The sequence below is a fragment of the Solea senegalensis genome, linkage group LG3 (assembly GCF_019176455.1).
Source record: "Solea senegalensis isolate Sse05_10M linkage group LG3, IFAPA_SoseM_1, whole genome shotgun sequence".
In the NCBI taxonomy this organism is placed as follows: Eukaryota; Metazoa; Chordata; class Actinopteri; order Pleuronectiformes; family Soleidae; genus Solea; species Solea senegalensis.
Genome location: NC_058023.1, coordinates 19,799,940 through 19,820,042, shown reverse-complemented (window position 1 = coordinate 19,820,042; position 20,103 = coordinate 19,799,940). Strand labels below are relative to the sequence as shown.

The window sequence follows — 20,103 nt, the reverse complement described above, 5'->3', positions numbered from 1 at the left end:
ATATTATGATGAGCCTGAACTTAGACAGGAAAGAAACAGAGCAAAGTCATGAGGTCATTTTTAGACACCAGTATCCTCTCTTTAATTTTGTTGTCCTGCTTTTGCTCTGCGGTGTCCTCTTATTATTCCTCCTCTTGTCAGTTACAGGGACAGTTTAACCTAAATGGGATGCACAAAACTGGAGATGTGAATCTCGGTGGACTTTTCAGACTTCACTTCTTTCCTGTTTATGCTGATGCATCTTTTACCTCAGAGCCACAACAGCCTACCTGCTATGGGTAAGCTGCTTGAATATTGTTATTCTTGTGAGATAATAACATTGATAATAACATATATATATGTATATGACCTGTGTGAAGCATTGAATTGAATTGTTGGTGATGATGCTGACCTCATTATTTGCAGTAGTGTCTGAAGTTGTGAAACATGGGTAGTTTTGTACAGCTACTGTATGACGCATTTTAAATTGTAATCATTTGTATATTTGTGTCAGCTTTAATATGTTAGGATTCAGGCTGTCTCAGACCATGGCCTTTACTATTGATGAGATCAACAGAAACTCAAACCTGCTGCCTAATGTCACTCTGGGATACAGTCTGTATGATAACTGCCTCCAAGTAGGGGTTGGAATTGGTGCAGCACTGACCTTACTCAGCGGTCAAGAAGAGCAAGTTACATTAGAGGAGAGATGTGTAGGAACTCCTCCACTCCTAGGAGTTGTGGGTGATTCTTACTCCACAGGTACTATTGCCGTTTCCGCAGTCTTAGGTTTGTACAGAGTGCCTCTGGTAAGTTTTTATGTCTTTCAACATCATTTCTGTGATTTCATTTCATATTTAATGAAGGTGTGACCATGGAGTAATTAACGTTACCATTCGGAATTTTTCCTTTTTGATACATGGTCTTGTTTTGCAGGTGAGTTATTCCGCCACATGCTCCTGCCTGAGTGATCGACAAAAGTTTCCATCTTTCTTTAGGACGATCCCAAGTGATTCTTTTCAGGTGAAAATCTATTTGCAATATCTAAATACATAAAATCAATTGTGTGCAATAATGTCTGTGTACAGTATATATTAAAATGCTAAATTTACATCTTATACAGGTCTTGATGATCCTGTTTGGCAGGATTTCTGGTAAAAGATGATTTCAGCCTGTGCACTAATCCCTCTGCTCTGTGTCCACATAGGTGAATGCTATGATTCAGATTCTAAAACACTTTGGTTGGACTTGGGCAGGTCTGCTCATCAGTGATGATGATTATGGACACAACGCTGCTCGGTCCTTTCATTCTGATCTGGGTCCAGCTGCTGGAGGTTGTCTGGCTTACACAGAGATTTTGCCTCGTTATGATCCCATTGAAATTAGGAGAATAGTGGATGTGATAAAGAAATCTACAGCTCGGGTGGTGATTGTGTTTGCACACGAGAGTCGCATGATTAACCTCATGAAAGAGGTAGGTGGTAACTGTGCTCTTTCTAAAACAGAATGTTATAATGTCATAATATATAGTCATACACATTTTGTGTTAACTACTCATTAGGACAAATTACAGTTATGCATCTCTCTGCTCATGTTACTGTGTGACACACTTGCAGAAAATGCTGTGTTTTCTTTATCGACCCAGTTGCAACTCTTGCTTCCTTTTTCAGGAATGTTTAATAGGTATGTCGGTCATTTTGGAAAACTGCTCCTGGCCTATGAAATTACCCAGAATGTAAACTGAGCTTTTGAGGTGAGAGGAAAAATGTGGGGTATTACAATGTATTATAGCAGTTGAATGAATTACAAAGCGTACTATACTGATAATCATGACAATACTACTAGTGACGCCTGTAAACTGGATCGTGAACCTTCAGCAAAGGAGTCACAGGTACCTGCAGACTGAGGATAGAGCGAGCAAAAGTAAAAAGTAGGAGAGAAAAATAGCAAGATGTAAAAATTCATATTCATATCAAGAGTGTGAGGGAGTTGCTCGGTGCACCACACCTATAGCAGCATAACTAAGAGATAGTTCAGGTTTCAGACTCTGGGAACCACAAGTAAGCCTGCATTTAAACAGAACTAAGTAATCTGTCAGGATGGTGGAACTAGTTCTTTCAGGTATGAAGTGGCCTGATCATTAAGTGTTTTGTATGTGAGGAGGAGGATTTTAAATTGAATTCTAAACTGTGATATGAGCTCTCTTTCGAGTTCCTGTCAGAACTCGTGCTGTAGCATTTTGAATTAACTGGAGGGTTTAAACAGACTTATTGGAACATCCTGATAATAAGGAGTTACAGTAATCTAATCTAGATGTAATAAAAGCATGAACTAGTTTTTCAGCGTCCTTGAACTGGAAGCCATGGTGATGTCATCTAAAGTGACAATAAAGTGACAACGCAGGCCTCCAACACATCCTGTCAACATGTGGAGTGGCACTGGCACTGGAGCGCTTAAAGGAATATTTCACCGATTTGTGTTTAGCTTAGTTGGTTCGAGGACAGATAGTCTTGATGTAGGTGACTGCTCGAATATAGCAGAGTGGCATCTAAGACTGCAACTCTGCCTCCTGGTTTGACATCATCATCATCATCATCATCCTCCGCTTATCCGGGGCCGGGTCGCGGGGGCAGCAGTTTCAGCAAGGGACCCCAAACTTCCTTTTCCTGAGCCGCATTGACCAGCTCCAACTGAGGGATCCCGAGGCGTTCCCAGGCCAGAGTGGAGATGTAATCTCTCCACCTTGTCCTAGGTCTACCCCGAGGTCTCCTCCCAGCTGGACGTGCCTGATATACCTCCCTCGGGAGGCGCCCAGGAGGCATCCTCACCAGATGCCCGAACCACCTCAACTGGCTACTTTCAATGTGAAGGAGCAGCGGTTCTACTCCGAGCTCCCCCCGGATGACCGAGCTTCTCACCTTATCTCTAAGGGAAAAGCCAGCCACTCTCCTGAGGAATCCCAATGTTGAAGAGACGTGTCATCCAAGACAGCCCCTCCACACCCAGAGCCTTCAGCATTTCTGGGCGGATCTCATCAACCCCTGGGGCCTTGCCACTACGGAGTTGTTTAACCACCTCAGTGACCTCCCTCAGGGAGATTGACGATGATCCCCCATCATCCTCCCTCTCTGCCTCCACCACAGAGGGTGCAGATGTCGGATTCAGGAGTTCCTCAAAGTGTTCCTTCCACCGTCCGGTTACCTCCTCAGTCGAGGTCAACAGTGTCCCATCCTTACTGTACACAGCTTGGATGATCCCCCGCTTTCCCTTCCTGAGGCCCCAAATGATTTCCAGAAACGCCTTGGTGCCGACCAATAGTCCTTCTCCATGTCCTCTCCGAACTTCTCCCATACCCGCTGTTTTGCGTCTGCCACAGCAGAGGCTGCCGCCCTTCGGGCCCGTCGATACCTTGCAACTGTCTCAGGAGTCCTCCGGGATAACATATCCCAGAAACACTCCTTCTTCAGTCGGACAGCTTCCCTGACCACCGGTGTCCACCTGATGTTCGAGGGTTATCGCCCCTTGAGGCACCTAAAGCCCTGGAGCCACAGCTCTCCACTACAGCTTTCACAATAGATTCTTTGAACACTGCCCACTCAGGTTCAATGTCCCCAGCCTCCACAGGGATACAGGAAAAGCTCCGCCGAAGGTGAGAGTTGAAGGCCTCTGTCACAACCGAACAAGGACTTGAACCCAATAGCACGACTCAGAGACAACTTCCAAAAATACTCTAATTTATTGGACAAAGTAACAAATAAAAATCACTCTCAAAGGGAGGAAAAGTATCAACAGAAAATCACTCTATCGAGGAATCACTAGATAAGCAAAAGGCCAAAGTAACAAATTATAATCACTCACTGGGAGGAGACAAAAGGTCTAGGCAAGGTGCCAAATCAAAATCACTCTTCACGAGGAAAAAACTCTGATGGCTCAAAAAAGGGACAAAACAAAGTAGCAACTAAGAAAAGCAAAAACCTTACAAACAATTGACGTGGCATGGATTGGCGTGGGTTCTCTGGCATGACAGACAAGACGAACTGACGCAGGGCAGAGGGAAGCACAGGCTATATGTAACTCAAAGTAAATGGGGAACAGGTGGAAACAATCAGGGCGGGGAAGATAATCAGACTGGCGGGAAAACTACAGGGGAAGGGCAAGTTATCTGAAACGAGAGGAAAGAGAGATGTCAAAATAAAACAGGAAGTCACAAAACAAATAGAAGGCAAAACTAAACATAACTTAACACAACTTTCTGGATATGACAGTACCCCCCCCTCTAGGGACGGCACCTGACGGCCCAGATAACTGAGGGTGGCGTCTGTAAAAGTCTGTGATGAGGTCAGGATCCACAATAAAGCTAGCAGGAACCCATGATCGTTCCTCTGGACCGTAGCCCTCCCAATCCACCAGGAACTGCCTGCCCCGGCCCCTGTTGCGCACAGCCAGCAGAGCCTTGACTGAGTAGACAGGGCCGCCGTCGACCATCTGGGGAGGTGGAGGGGGTGCGGCTGCGGGCACCATGAGGCTTTCCTTAACCGGTTTCACCCGGCTGACGTGGAAGGTGGGGTGGACTCTCATGGACCGGGGCAAACGCAGACGGACAGCGGAAGGGCCGATGACCTTGGACACTGGGAAAGGCCCCACGAACCGTGGAGCCAACTTCCTGGAGGCGACTTGGAGAGGCAAATCCCGCGTAGAGAGCCAGACCTTCTGGCCAGGCTTGTATACAGGCGCAGGTAGGCGCCTCCGATCAGCAGCCCTCTTCATGCGGTCCACACTGCGTAGGAGTGCCTTACGGGCGGCTGCCCAGATGCGGTGGCATCGCCGGACCATGGCATGGGCCGACGGGACGATGATCTCCTTTTCTGTCTCGGAGAAGACAGGGGGCTGGTAGCCGAAGACGCACTGGAATGGAGACATGCCAGTTGCCGAGGTGAGAAGAGAGTTGTGGGCATATTCCACCCACACCAGCTTCTTGCTCCAGGAAGCCGGATTCTGCGACACCAGGCATCGAAGACAGGTCTCTAACTCCTGGTTGAGACGTTCCGTCTGGCCGTTGGCTTCTGGGTGATAACCAGAGGTGAGGCTGACGGTGGCCCCGATGAGCTTGCAGAACTCTTTCCAGAACCTGGATATGAACTGGGGCCCCCGGTCTGAAACAATGTCTTTGGGAAAACCATGAATACGAAATACTTGAGTCATCATAATCTCTGCCGTTCTTTTGGCAGATGGAAGCTTGGGTAATGCTATGAAATGAGTCATTTTAGAAAACCTGTCTACCACTGTGAGCACAGTGGTGTTTCCTTCAGAGACCGGGAGCACCGTGACGAAGTCGAGTGAGATCTCAGCCCATGGACGAGTGGGAACAGGGAGTGGCTGCAGCAACCCCATCTGCGCTCTGGAGGAGGTCTTGTTGCGGGCACAGATGGAACACGCCTCCACATACTCCCGAACCTCCCTCTCCATGGAGGGCCACCAAAACCTCTGGGAAATGACGTACATGGTCCTCTTAACTCCTGGATGGCAGGTGAGCAGTCCGGTGTGAGCCCAATGGATCACCTGTGGACGCATAACAACAGGGACAAACAAGCGATTCTCCGGACAACCACTAGGTGTCGGATTCTCACCATTAGCCTGCTTCACCTGAGATTCTATCTGCCAACTCACCGCTCCTACCACACGGTTCAGTGGTAGGATGGGCTCCGGTTCCTTGGCAGTAGGCTCGGGGTCAAACAGACGGGACAAGGCATCGGGCTTGGTGTTCTGGGACCCCGGCCTATAAGACAAAACAAAGTTAAATCTGTTAAAAAAAAATGTCCATCTGGCTTGGCGAGAGTTCAGTCTCTTTGCTTTGCGAATATATTCCAGATTCTTATGATCTGTCCATACAATGAATGGGTGCTGTGCGCCCTCTAACCAATGTCTCCACTCTTCCAAAGCTTTTTTCACTGCTAATAACTCACGGTTCCCAACATCGTAGTTTCTCTCTGCCGGCGAGAGTTTATGAGACAGGAAGGCGCAGGGATGAAGCTTGTTGTCCTTCTCAGAGTGCTGGGAGAGTACTGCCCCCACTCCATTATTGGAGGCATCCACCTCCACCACAAACTGCCGGCTGGGATCAGGAACTGTGAGAATGGGGGCAGTAGTGAATCGCACTTTGAGCTGCTGGAAGGCCTCCTCAGCTTGAGGGGACCACAAAAAGGGAGACTGAGGAGAGGTAAGTGCATGTAGAGGTGCAGCTGTGGCACTGAAGTTTCGGATAAACCTCCTGTAAAAGTTAGCAAATCCTAAGAATTGTTGAACCTTTTTGCGGCTATCAGGTGTTGGCCACTGAGCCACAGCGCTAACTTTAGCCGGATCCATTTGCACCTTTCCAGGGGCTATGATAAAGCCAAGGAAAGATACAGTGTCGGCATGGAATTCGCTCTTTTCTGTCTTGACATATAATTGGTTCTCCAGCAGTCGCTGGAGAACCTGCCGTACATGATGCACATGAGAGTCTAAATCTGGGGAGAAGATCAATATGTCATCTAAATACACGAACACAAAGTGGTTCAGGAAGTCTCTCAGTACATCGTTGATCATTGCTTGGAAGACAGCAGGAGCATTGGTCAACCCAAACGGCATGACTAGGTACTCGTAATGACCACTAGGAGTGTTAAAGCCTGTTTTCCATTCATCCCCCTCTCTGATCCTAACCAGATGATAGGCGTTTCTGAGGTCTAATTTAGTGAAAACCTTAGCTTGCTGAAGCTGATCAAAAGCTGATGACATTAGTGGCAGAGGGTACCGATTCTTAACAGTTATGTCATTAAGTGGTGCATAGTCTATACATGGTCGGAGTGTCCCATCTTTCTTTCCCACAAAAAAGAACCCTGCCCCCGCTGGAGATGAAGAGGGGCGGATAAGACCAGCCTTTAACGAGGACTCAATATACTCGGTCATAGCCTTCTTTTCGGGGCCAGAGATGGAATATAGTCTACCCTTAGGAATAGGGGACCCCGGGATCAAATCAATGGGGCAATCATAAGGCCTGTGGGGAGGAAGGGAGGAAAAGTATCAACAGAAAATCACTCTATCGAGGAATCACTAGATAAGCAAAAGGCCAAAGTAACAAATTATAATCACTCACTGGGAGGAGACAAAAGGTCTAGGCAAGGTGCCAAATCAAAATCACTCTTCACGAGGAAAAAACTCTGATGGCTCAAAAAAGGGACAAAACAAAGTAGCAACTAAGAAAAGCAAAAACCTTACAAACAATTGACGTGGCATGGATTGGCGTGGGTTCTCTGGCATGACAGACAAGACGAACTGACGCAGGGCAGAGGGAAGCACAGGCTATATGTAACTCAAAGTAAATGGGGAACAGGTGGAAACAATCAGGGCGGGGAAGATAATCAGACTGGCGGGAAAACTACAGGGGAAGGGCAAGTTATCTGAAACGAGAGGAAAGAGAGATGTCAAAATAAAACAGGAAGTCACAAAACAAATAGAAGGCAAAACTAAACATAACTTAACACAACTTTCTGGATATGACAGCCTCTTGGACAGGGGCATCCTCCAGACGTTCCCAGTTCATCCGCACTACACGTTTGGGTTTACCAGGTCTATCCAGAGTCCTCCCCCATCCTCTGACCCAACTCACCACCAGATGGTGATCAGTTGACAGCTCTGCCCCTCTCTTCACCCGAGTGTCCAGAACATGCGGCCTTAGATCAGATGAAACGATCACAAAATCGATCATCGACCTTTGGCCAAGGACACTCTGGTACCAAGTACACTTATGAGCGTCCTTATGCTCGAACATGGTGTTTGTTATGGATAATCCATGACAGAAATCCAATAACAAACGACCACTCTGATTTAGATCAGGTAGGCCGTTCTTCCCAATCACGCCTCTCCAGGTTTCCCCATCGTTGCCCACGTGCACATTGAAATCTCCCAGCAGAACTATGGAGTCCCCCGATGGAGCCCCTTGCAGGACTCCATCTAGGGCCTCCAAAAAGGCCGGGTACTCCGAGCTGCTGTTCGGTGCATAAGCACAAACAGCAGTCAGGGCTTTCCCCCCGCAACCCTAAGGCGCAGGGAGGCGACCCTCTCGTCCACCGGGGTAAACTCCAACACAGTGGCGCTCAGCCGGGGGCTTGTGAGTATCCCCACACCCGCCCGGCGCCTTACACCCTGAGCAACTCCAGAGAAGAATAACTTCCAACCCCTATCTAAGAGTGTGGTTCCAGAGCCAAGGCTGTGCGTGGAGGTAAGCCCCACCAGATCTAATTGGTAGCGCTCCATCTCCCACACAAGCTCCGGCTCTTTCCCCCACAGCGAGGTGACGTTCCATGGCCCCAGAACCAGCACCCAACCCCAGTCGATCTCCCTGCAGGTGGTGGGTCCACAGGAGGAGGTCTACCACGGGGCCCGGCCGGGCCCCGTGGTAGACCCGGCCACCAGGCGTTCGCTCACGGGCCCTCCGTCTGGGCCTGGCTCCAGGCGGGGGCTCCGGGCTTCCTTCGGGCAGGGTCACTCTCTTCCTCTGTTGTTTTTTCATGAGGTCTTTGAACCATTCTTCGTCAGGCCCCTCCCCTGAGACCAATTTGCCTTGGGAGACCCTACCAGGAGCACTAGGCTCCAGACAACACAGCTCTCAGAATCACAGGGGCACTCAAACCTCTCCAGGTTTGACATATGTCTAGATAAAAAAATCAGCTCCAAATAAAGTGGAGTGAGAGACACTGTCTCTCCTCACGAGACCAGGTTTTCCCAGATGTTTTCACATGGGATAGAGGTCTAAAGAGGTCTACTACTTACTAACTGCTTAAGCCAAAAATTCAGATTTCATGGTGCAGAGCCGAGTTTCCAATTCACCAAGCCTCACCTCCATGGCAAACAAGCTACATTTATTACAAGTACTATTGAGGCAGAGGAGTAACTTAACATGTGGCACACAACACAGTTTGTCCAGTGGATTGTCTGCAACAGTAATTAAATAATTGTTACCGCAGCATGTCAGCATGTACACCTTGTGGTTGGTGTGCCTGGAATGAACATTTTGGGTGCATTACATTAAAAGAAAATCGGACTGCAGACAAAATATGGTAGTATTGTAAAAGGTGACTTTAACTTCTACCAAAGTCATTTTCTGGTAAGAAACTTGTTCTGTTACTCAAATATCGCTTTCAAGTACTTAATACAAGACTGCCTGTGGGTTCTTATATTTCTCTGTTTTCTACATAGTACTGTGAAGCTGTAGGCCTGTTTTTGTTTACATTTTTTGTTATTTGCATAATTATGCCTATACATGTAGGCTATTACTATAGATTTTCTTGTATAATACTTTACATGTTTCAAACAGGAAACACTATTGTTTATACCTGTTGTTATATGGACAGCTGTGCTTTGTTGAGCAAAAAAACAAAATTAAACCTGAATAAATAGTTGATATCCCATACTGGACCCTGTTCGAGAGTCAGAACGTTGAAGACACACAGTCTGTTCTGTCCTACATCTCCTTCTGCTATGTAAACACCACAGTGGAAAAACGCTGCTGGGTTTCCAACAACCAAAAACCGTGGATGACAAGCGACATGCGACTCCTCATCAGAGCTCGCAACAGATCTCAGCTTGTCTAACTGGCATCTCTCAATGGATGTCTGACCATCACTTGAAACTCTCCCACCACAGACCTGACCATCACCCTAGACAACTCTGTGGTACCTCCCTCTTATACTGCAAGGAACCTGGGTGTGACACTTGATGACCATTTCTCCTTCAACACCAACATTGCTGCAAAAGCTTGATCTTGCAGATACACACAACATCAGAGGATACAACCTCTTCTAACCCAGAAGGCGGCACAGGTTCTGGTCCAGGCTCTTGTCATCTCACGCTTAGACTACTGCAACTCCCTCCTTGCTGGTGTCCCTGCATGTGCCATACGACTTCTACAGCTCATCCAGAATGCAGCAGCTCAACTGGTCTTCAACTTACTAAAGTTCTCTCACACTACACCACTCCTCCGCTCCCTTCACTGGCTTCCTGTAGCTGCTTGCATTCGCTTCAAGACTCTAGTGTTTGCGTTCCATGCTACAAACGGATCCGGTCCAGTCTATATCCAGGACATAATCAAAACCTACACCCCAGCCCACCCACTCCACTCGGCATCGGCAAACCTGCTTGCTGCCTCCTCGCTGAGAGGATCGCAGAAGCAATCGCCAAACTCGCGACTGTTCGCTGTCCTGGCTCCCAAATGGTGGAACAAGCTTCACATCAACATCTGGACAGCAGAAAGCCTACACATATTCCACTGCTGACTAAAAACCGATCTATTTCGACTCTACCTCGACTAAGACGACAACAACGACGACACAAAAAAAAGCACTTACTAGCACTTTATAGTATGGCTTACTTGAAGCGACTTAGTGTCTGCTAAATGACATGTAATATAATGTAAAACAAATAAATTACACTATATTGGTATGAAAGTACACAATTATGTACTTCTTATGCATTTCACAGATAGTGAAACAGAATGTGACAGGCCTGCAGTGGATTGCCAGTGAAGCCTGGTCATCAGCTGCTGTGCTCCAGGCTCCCCATCTCATGCCGTACCTGGCTGGAACACTGGGGATCGCCATTCGTCGAGGAGAAATACCAGGGCTCAGGGACTTCCTGTTAAAAATACGTCCTGACCTACATCAGAACAACACCGATGGGAATAGCATGGTGAGAATGAAGTTTCAATCTGATATGTAACTTCCAGTAAAAACATTGTCATTATTTCAAAAACACACATTTTTTCAGGTGAATGAGTTTTGGGAATACACATTTCAGTGTAGATTTGCACCACCTCCAGCAGGTTGGGTGGAAGCAGGAGGAGAAGTATGCACTGGACAGGAAGCTGAAGAGAATGTGAAGAATGAATTGGTGGACATTTCGGAACTCAGGCCAGAGTATAATGTGTATAAGGCTGTGTATGCTCTGGCGTATGCTCTTGATGACATGCTGCAGTGTGAGCCAGGGAGAGGGCCTTTCAGCAACAACACCTGTGCTCATTTGCAAAGACTGGAGCCATGGCAGGTGAGATATCAGTTTACACTGAATTCACTTAATCCTTTGTATTTGAGTGTGAAGTGCAAATAAATAGAATAAATCCTCATTTTCAGTTTTGCTTTTTGTCCCTAATTTGGATTTTCTTAGATGATATATTACTTGGAAAAAGTCAATTTCACCACATCTTTTGGTGATCAAGTGTCATTTGATGAAAACGGTGATGCCTTGCCTGTGTATGACATCATGAACTGGGTGTGGCTCCCTGATGGAAGAACTAAAGTTCAGAGTATGGGTGAGTTTAAGAGGTCAGCCTTCAAAGGAGAAGAACTTACACTGGATGATGACAAAATCTACTGGAACTTTGAATCCAAACAGGTTATTTCTTACTTTATCAGACTACTATCTATTTACCTTAGTCATTGCAGATTAGTCTCACAGATCCTGATTTTTCTCCACACAGCCTCCTCGGTCAGTGTGCAGTGAGAGCTGTCCTCCAGGTACCCGCATGGCCAGAAAGAAGGGGGAACCTGAGTGTTGTTTTGACTGCGTCCCTTGTTCTGAGGGAAAGATCAGCAATACAACTGGTCAGTATAATGTTTTAAACACCACAGTTTAGAGATTTTGTATAAACATGTATGTCATAATATTTTCTCTTTTCTCAGACTCCATGGAGTGCACCAGTTGTCCAGAAGATTTCTGGTCCAGCCCCCAGCGTGACCACTGTGTTCCTAAGAAAACAGAGTTCCTCTCCTACCATGAGCCTCTGGGTATCTGCTTGACAGCTATCTCACTTTTGGGCACATTTATCTGTGTTGTTGTTCTGGGCATCTTCATCCATCATCATAGCACACCTATAGTTCGTGCCAACAATTCAGAACTCAGTTTTCTTCTTTTGGTGTCACTCAAATTGTGTTTCTTGTGTTCATTGCTCTTCATTGGACGACCCAGATCATGGACTTGCCAACTAAGACATGCAGCATTTGGCATCAGCTTTGTGCTTTGTGTCTCATGTATCCTGGTGAAAACCATGGTGGTTCTGGCTGTGTTCAGGACCTCTAAACCAGGTGGTGAGTCCAGTCTGAAGTGGTTTGGTGCTGTGCAGCAGAGAGGGACAGTTCTGGTTCTGACTTCTGTTCAAGCAGCAATCTGCACTGCCTGGCTTGTCTCTGCTTCACCAGTGCCTCATAAAAACACCCAGTATCACAGTGACAAGATAATTTATGAGTGTGTAGTTGGGTCCACAGTTGGTTTTGCAGTTTTACTTGGTTATATTGGTTTACTGGCTGTCCTCAGTTGTTTGTTAGCTTTTCTAGCAAGGAATCTTCCAGACAGTTTCAATGAGGCCAAACTCATCACCTTCAGCATGCTGATCTTCTGTGCAGTGTGGGTGGCCTTTGTCCCTGCTTACATCAGCTCACCAGGCAAATATGCAGATGCAGTGGAGGTATTTGCCATCCTGGCCTCCAGTTTGGGCATCTTGGTGGCACTGTTAGGACCCAAGTGTTACGTCATCTTGTGTAGACCAGAGTTAAACACAAAGAAAGCCATCATGGGTCGAGGCACTAAATCATAAAAAACTGTGACCAAGAATTTTCTGCCAATTACCCCTCCTGAATTTTACATACTGGACTTTAATAAAATGTTTTACCAGTTGTATGTGTTTGTCTTTTCATTTGTTAAAACTTCAATCAATCAGCAAAAACTATGAACGGGTGGTTTGTGAGACTTGCAGTTGGAAAAGCAAAGAAAAGTGACAAAATATTGATATGTATTTGTTTGTATGTTTGTCTGCTAAAATGTCAAATACAGAAACATGTGGTCAGTTATTGCTTCACTCTTAACATCTGTGATATCCTTTCACATTAAAAAGTGCACTTTTTTCTTTGTTGTGCTCAGAGAGACCAGTTCCTCACATGGGCAATTGAGGGTCTTCAAATGATAAATCAACTTCATTCCTCTTCTTTACAGTGCAGCCCTCCTTCTCTCCAGGCTCACTTCTACTTTTCTCCTCCTCTCACTACACATTACAATGTTATCTGCAAACAACATAGTCCACAGAGACTCCTGTCTGACCTCATCTGTCAACCTGTCCACCACCATAGTAAAACAAGAAGGGTCTCAGGGCTGAAACACTTCCAGGAAAACGGTACAGGATCATCAGATCCTCCACCAAAAGACTCAGTCAAACAGGTCTTGCACGAGCTGCAATTTATATTTATCATACCACCTCCCTTCTTTCCCCCTGTACATACATTTGCAATAGTTTATCTTGTTTTCTGTTTTTTATTTTTATTTTAATTTTTTTCTACTTAATTATTATTTCTAAAAGTGCCTTTTATATACACATGTATATAGATGTGTGCTCTATTTATTTTAATGTGCTGAGAGTCTCAGGAAGAAATTTTGTCATGCTTGCATAATAACAATAAAAAATGTTGAATCTTGAGAATCTGGACCAACTGCTTCTCTGCTCTTCATCCTCTCTAGAGCTGCCCTCAATTCCTCCTTACGAATCCTCAGACACTATCTGTCTGGTCTCCCCTCTCTCCCATTTCTCTTTCATCTCAAGTTTCTTTATCTTCTTTCATCTGTACAGAGAAAACATAGCAGTCACCCCATTACTTGGTTACTTATTTACGCTCAATTACGGTGCGAGCGCACAAGGTGGGGAGACCATACTGAAACTGAATTAGTTGTTTGTAATTCAATTTCTAATTAACCTAACACCGTATCATGGTCACACCCAAGTAGCACAGGTGAAGTGGTAGAGGCCTGACTAAGTGCTCTCTATTGTTTCTCCAGTTTTGGGTTGGACACTATGGAAGCATATTGCATTCACTTCTCTGTGTTTTACTGAGTTAATGAGAAGTTATCCTAATTGTATTATTAGTGTATGACTGAGATATCAAGTATCTCAGTAATTTAGAAAAACAGTTTTCTTCTTGAGAGCTCTGTTGTCTCAGTTGTTCAGTTTAATCGTTCCTACGTGTCTTGTAAACCACAGGGAGAAGCTGTAGCTACATCCTTACTTTAACTCGCCAATGAAAGCGTAAGTGCAATATGCTTACATAGTACACAATGCTAACAACATGTTGCAAAGAGAAAACACTGTTACAGGCAACATTACAAACACAAAAAAGCTGCTGACCATGAAGCTTGCTTTAGTTTTGATTGCTTTGTCTTATATTCCTCAGTAGAACCGGCCCTGCTGCTAAGACAGCAGTTATTAATCTACACTTGAAGATTTTATGGTTCTGAGTCACAAAAAGGCGATAGTTTTAAGTGCTTTAGTGCTAACAAAATAATGCATACCAGAAGCATCAATATGAGAAAGAGAAAATCATCAGTGTTATTTATGTTTATTGAAAGTATTTTTATTTTGCTGTGCAATGTTTGTGACGCTGTACACATGTGAAACACTGAAGTAAAAAGGGCTATAATTTAACTATTAAATAGTTTATAAATATAAATCTATAACCAACACTATTCAGTTACTAACATAATTACAGCACTTTTAAAGTATGGTGACTGAAATGTATATAGAATTGATACATTTGATGGCTCACAATCCATTAACAAATGCATAATTAATCCTTCTGCTCCCTGGCCATCAGGAATTTCTTAGTGTTTTTCTCGGGCCTTAAAAGAATGATAAAACACTTTGGAGCAAAGATGCAGAAAAGCAAACCATAGCTAGAGGCAATAATTGCAAAAATCTCAACAGCCACTGCATATTTTCCAGGAGAGCTGACATAGGCGGGAACAAATGCCGCCCAGACTGCACAGAAGATCAACATGCTGAAGGTGATGAGTTTGGCCTCGTTGAAGTTGTCGGGGAGTTTCCGAGCAAGAAAAGCCAAGAGAAGGGAGGTGCAGGCGAGGAGGCCGATGTAGCCCAGAACCAGAGAGAAGCCCACCACAGAGGCCATGGCACATTGCAGCGTCACCTTTAAACCAGGCACATCAAGGTCAGGCTGAGGAACCGGTGGACTGAGTGAGAGCCAAATGACACAGATGAGAACCTTGATAAAACAAAACCAGCACAAAATCAGGTTCATGTACATGAAAAGGTGTAACAAGATACAATTAAAAACATATGAAACACTGACCTGTATGCTGGTGAAGAAACAGACACTTCCTCTCTGCTGACCTGGACCAAACCACTTCATCAAGGCTTCAGCTCCAGGACGAGCCGAGCGAAATGCTGCCAGAACCACCATTGTTTTGACTTGAAGGCAGGAAATACAAAGAACAAAGCTAATGCCAAAAGCTGCTTGCTGGAAACGGCAAGACCAGACTGACGGACGGCCGATGAAGACCAGAGAGCAGAGGAAGCAGAGTTTCAGAGACAGAAGAAGCAGGAAGCTCAGCTCAGAGTTGTTGGCTCGAACCTACAATAAAGAGTTGGAATTTGTTTTGGAATTGAAAAGACATTCACATGAACAGCAAATATCATGTTTATATGTTCAAACTGAAGTAACTGCAAACCAAAGATGATGAGCGTTGTTGGGATCTTACCATCGGTGTTTGACGATAGTAAAGAAAAACCACAAACACAGTTGTTGTCACCGTGACACCAAATACAGCAACTGTAGTTAGAGTTATACCCAAGGTTTCATTAAAGGACAGGAAGTCCAGCTGGCGAGGGACACAGGCAGTTCGGTCAGAATTGGACCAGAACTCAGGTGGACAAGGTTCACAGTTAGGAGAACCTGGCAGAGGAAACAGGAAAATCTTAAATGAATAGATTACACAGAAATTATTACATTCACTGTGTTACTGCTCCCTGGATGAGTGCTGCCCTGTCTGCATGTGCCAAATACGACACAGTTGCTGCTGTTCACTGGACTATGCAGCTCCATGATTCCTGAATGCAGTCACATTAAAACAGCTACACATATCTGATCCGACTTTTCATCATTCTTAGCTCGTGTTCAGCCTTCATGTGACATATGTATGGATTGACATTACAGTTGATACAAAAGTGAAACACTCATCTGGACTCAGAAGAAAACAGTCGTGTGGATGAAGCCTTGAAGGCGTCTGGATCCTGCAGAGTGAAAAGTTATGGGAAAATTGTATGTAGTGATTTTCTCACCAGTTATGTTACTTATTTCTCCTTCAGTACATGGGAGACAGTCAAAGCAACAGAGTGGTTCTCCTTTCCTGGTGGCCACTCTGGTTCCTGGACGACAACTCTCACTGCAAACTGAGACAGGCACCTGAACAAAAACATATTTTCAAGTAATTCATATTGAGTCACAGCAAACATTTTATTCATTAGATGTCTGGACGTTGTCCTGAGTCAGGATCACCTGATTAGACCCTGTGCTCCATTGAATTGCAGACTCGTTCATTTGGAGGTCGTATCCATCTACACGACCTATCAGAACAAGTTTGAGTTTCCCTCCAAGAGTTTTCTGCCAGTTCACAAGGTCGTACTTTGCTGGAACATCAGCTCCATCAAAATAAAACATTTCACCCTGTGGTGTAGTGAAGTTCACCTTCATCAAGTGCTGTAGAACCTGAAAGCATCAAAACACCAAAAACCTCAACTTCAAAAGAGTTTAACACTACAATGTGACAAATATTCTACACCCACGAAATGTGGAAAAGTGGGGTGTGAAAATTTGACAGTGATAAACAGAAGTGATTTTACCTCCATGGGTTTGATGTGTTTCGGAATGGAGCAGGTGGAGCTGCTGTTTCTAGGAAGACTTTTAATGTCAGGACACAAGAGAAGCCTGTGAAGAGCATGGGCTACAGCATAAACAGCCAGGTAGACGTTATATGTCACTCTAACCTGAGATGTGTCAGTCAAAAGATTCTGCACCGTCTGCAGAGACTCTGTGCCACTGCACGGAGGCAGCGGATCTTTCTGAAGCAGCTTGTTAGCAGGAGCTGTGTCTCCAAGATGACAGAGAAACACATTCTCCCAAAATTCTCTTAAGAACCTATCCTTTGGACGATGAGATGGGCTTAGATTTCTGAGATACTTTTCAAATCCAGGTATAACTGAACTCCTAATGGCCACTCCCAGGACACTACTTGCCACTTTAGAAGAGGAAGGATTTTGGAGAAGATCCCCACTGGTGCTCCAAGCCTCACTGGCCAGAAAATGTCGGTCAGTCACCTACAGTGACAACAAAATATTTACAATTATCTGTTACTTTTCTGAGTATGAGTTTGACAGATTTATAGATTCCATGTGTTTCTCACATTTCTGGCGTCCAGCTGCTCGAACAATTCCCTCACATCTGTGTACCAGGTGAAGATCAGAATCACCTTTGCAGTCGAGGCTTGAATGGCAAGTGCTGCACGTGTGGCGTCACTCACAATATTCTCTCGACGGAGAGTTTCCACAAATGCCAAACACACTCCTGCTCCTCGAGTCTCCTCCTGAAAAATCTGATTAATGCAGTTGGAATCAACCCTTAAAGCTTTGCATTTAAAATCTTACATGTGCTATTTCTTACACAGATGCTGTAACATTTGCAGCACGACACAAGTGGAAACACCTTTATTGATATAAGGCCATAACTATTCTTTGCCACTACAGCTCCAATCCATGTCCAGTTTAAGCGGATAGCAAGCTGGGCGATGGCTCGCACTTGGTAAATATCACTGGGCATGGTCCTGAAGAAGTTGGGAAACTGGCTCCTGTCACTTAGACATGGGCAGCTGGCCGTGTAGCTTATCTAAAAAAAAACAAAAAAAACAAAACAAGAACAGATTTATACTGAAATCTTTGACACAGGGCTTGAGTTTTCTATCAACATACAGTAGTTGCTGTAGCTTACAATAAATATGACATTTTGATCTTTATAATGAAGTCAGTATTATTGCATCAAAGATCAATAAAAGTTTTTCACCAAAGAATGAATTAAAAATGTATTGTCCTGAAAAGGGAACTTGTCTTGCATTGACAATGAGACATTCTTCACGTTACCCGACTACATGAAACTAACCATTAGAAACAAGTCATTCAAGCACAGCATGATTTCATTAACGAGTGTCAAGTTCACGGTGGAAGACCATCCAGTACCTGCAGCCTGAATTAAACGATCATACTTGATTTTTGCTCAATATACAAAAATGAAATAATAAATGCAAACAAACATTAGTTTTTAATATATAAAACTCACTAAAGGTACAGAGAGCGGCCTCAGGAGTCTGGAGAGAATCTGAGCTGTATTAGGTGAGTCACCACCGATGATCAAAGGAACAGACTGATCACCTGACAACATGATCAAATATCACACGAGAGTCGTTAGTTAAATAAAACAAAATCCAGTGTTTATACTTAATCTTGAATTCCTGTAGTCAATACAATTATAAATACATTATATAAATACAACTGTGTTTGTATAATAATATATATATATATATATATATATATATATATACATATATATACATATATGTATTATATTCATATATTCAACCACCTAAAACTCACAGTTTTACTGTATTTATTCATTACTTTACGTCCCATATTATTTTTTAATACTGATATATACTGTTGTAAAGTCTAGTGCAAAGGTCTTATCTCCTGCACCATTCTTATTTCATTCTATGTCAATTCCTTGTGTGTGGACTTGTACATAGCCAATAAAGCTGATTCTGCTTTTGATATAGATGGAGGAACATCATGTATATGCACAGAGATATTTAGAACCTGTCCTTTCTCCACTTTCCTCTCCATAGGCTGCAGAATAGTTGGCCATGGCAGCTGAAAGACTACAGCTGCTGCCCTTTCCTCCGAGCAGTGACAGGGCAGCCTGTAAAGCCCAGAAGGAAAGACCACAGCTGTCGTGAATGTGATAGCCCAGCTTCACTCCTGGCAGCAGCGTCCCACTTTCATTGATTTCTTCCAGTGCAAACACCATGGCATATATGTACTGTAAAGGAAGACCCTGCAGTCTGAGAGAGAGATTGACAATAAACGTGATAGCAAAACACCAAGCTGCAAATGTGCCATTATTTTCATCATAACCTTTAGTTATCCAGGTAAGCCTCATTGAGAATAAATGTCTCTTTTACAAGAAGCTCCGGACCAAGGTTTTTATCAGCACATTTGACAGCATTACAGACAAACAAATTACAGTAAAATATGCAGGGACATAAGGTCATCATAAAAGTGCAGAATGAAAAAATATACTCCATAAAAAATCTAGTATTCAGCTTTCAAACAGAAGAGTAATTCACTGAAAACATCTACAGTCAAAGTTAATTTAAAAGCAGCTCATTGAGATTCAGCTTTTTTTCCTCAAGTTCAGCCCAGACCTTTGGCATTTAATCAAAATGTGTCCTGTCAGTCAATGGGCAATTATTTTTCTCATGCCTAGTTAACGTCCTATGGAATAGATATAGGTAATAACACTATGAAACATATGAATTAGCACTGGACAGCATTCACAGTAAACACAGTTCAGAGTTTGACCTGGTGCAAGGTTTGTAAGGTGGCAGCTGAGTGAAGTCATGATCCATAGCTGGAGGTTTGTAAAAAAGACTGAAGAGACCACCAATGACTACATCACCATCCTGGAACAGACCCGCGACACCAAACGTTTCCCAGCGGGAACAAGTCACTGCCTGAACCACCTGTGATCCAACCCCAAGACCCAGCTCTCTGCCCACGAGACCCACGAGGAGCAGGGACGGAGCGGAACCGAGCCACAAGAACCAAGACATCTCTGAACAATCAAATATTACCAGTCAGATAAATCTCATTGGCACAAAAAGAGGTTCAATGAACACAACATTAAACAGCTGAAATGAAAAAGGTCACATTTGATTCCGTTTTTTACCCGCTGCTCTGCCCATCACAGATATATTTGTAACAGTGACAAAAGCCACAGTGGAATAGAATCAAGCATGATGAGACCACACCTGCAAATCTGTGACATAGACCCTCCCACCCAACCCACCACCTGTTCCATCTGCCTCCGTCGGGCAGAAGATACAGGTCAGTCAGGGCCCGCACCTCCAGGCTGACCAACAGCTTCCTCCCCATGGCCATCAGAACAATGAATACTTAACTCTCAAACCACAACAGTCACCTTCCGTAGTAGG

At 44.5% G+C, this 20,103-nt stretch overlaps 2 protein-coding genes across 3 annotated transcripts; one reads left to right on the top strand and one right to left on the bottom strand.

Moving 5' to 3' along the window:
- On the top strand, positions 1-12,684 carry LOC122766600 (extracellular calcium-sensing receptor-like). Its single transcript, XM_044021590.1, has 9 exons — positions 1-278; positions 494-788; positions 916-1,002; positions 1,187-1,457; positions 10,499-10,701; positions 10,780-11,055; positions 11,176-11,403; positions 11,489-11,612; positions 11,691-12,684. The coding sequence occupies exons 1-9, from the start codon at positions 49-51 to the stop codon at positions 12,599-12,601; spliced, it is 2,625 nt and encodes an 874-aa protein (XP_043877525.1). The 5' UTR covers positions 1-48; the 3' UTR covers positions 12,602-12,684.
- A 1,687-nt stretch (positions 12,685-14,371) lies between these two features.
- Positions 14,372-19,837, bottom strand: LOC122766598 (extracellular calcium-sensing receptor-like). 2 transcript variants are annotated; one of them, XM_044021587.1, is made up of 11 exons: positions 19,472-19,837; positions 18,707-18,951; positions 18,174-18,265; positions 17,547-17,726; positions 17,248-17,436; positions 16,688-17,161; positions 16,344-16,553; positions 16,127-16,250; positions 15,547-15,740; positions 15,138-15,419; positions 14,372-15,050 (listed from the first exon to the last, which is right to left on the bottom strand). In XM_044021587.1, the coding sequence occupies exons 1-11, from the start codon at positions 19,720-19,722 to the stop codon at positions 14,616-14,618; spliced, it is 2,676 nt and encodes an 891-aa protein (XP_043877522.1). In that variant the 5' UTR covers positions 19,723-19,837; the 3' UTR covers positions 14,372-14,615. The 2 variants fall into 2 exon arrangements, with proteins under 2 accessions (XP_043877522.1, XP_043877523.1); XM_044021588.1 differs by having other exon boundaries at positions 14,939-15,018.
- Positions 19,838-20,103: the final 266 nt, after the last annotated feature.

Bases quoted from the DNA above. Each gene is read 5' to 3' on its own strand.
- LOC122766600 (XM_044021590.1), top strand. From the start codon at position 49: ATGAGGTCATTTTTAGACACCAGTATCCTCTCTTTAATTTTGTTGTCC. The intron at 1,003-1,186 runs GTGAAAATCTAT...GTGTCCACATAG, and splicing joins TCCCAAGTGATTCTTTTCAG to GTGAATGCTATGATTCAGAT. The intron at 11,056-11,175 runs GTGAGATATCAG...GGATTTTCTTAG, and splicing joins AAAGACTGGAGCCATGGCAG to ATGATATATTACTTGGAAAA.
- LOC122766598 (XM_044021587.1), bottom strand. From the start codon at position 19,722: ATGTCTTGGTTCTTGTGGCTCGGTTCCGCTCCGTCCCTGCTCCTCGTG. The intron at 15,741-16,126 runs GTGAGAAAATCA...TTCCTCTGCCAG, and splicing joins AGAAATAAGTAACATAACTG to GTTCTCCTAACTGTGAACCT. The intron at 15,420-15,546 runs GTAAGATCCCAA...TCTTTATTGTAG, and splicing joins ACTATCGTCAAACACCGATG to GTTCGAGCCAACAACTCTGA.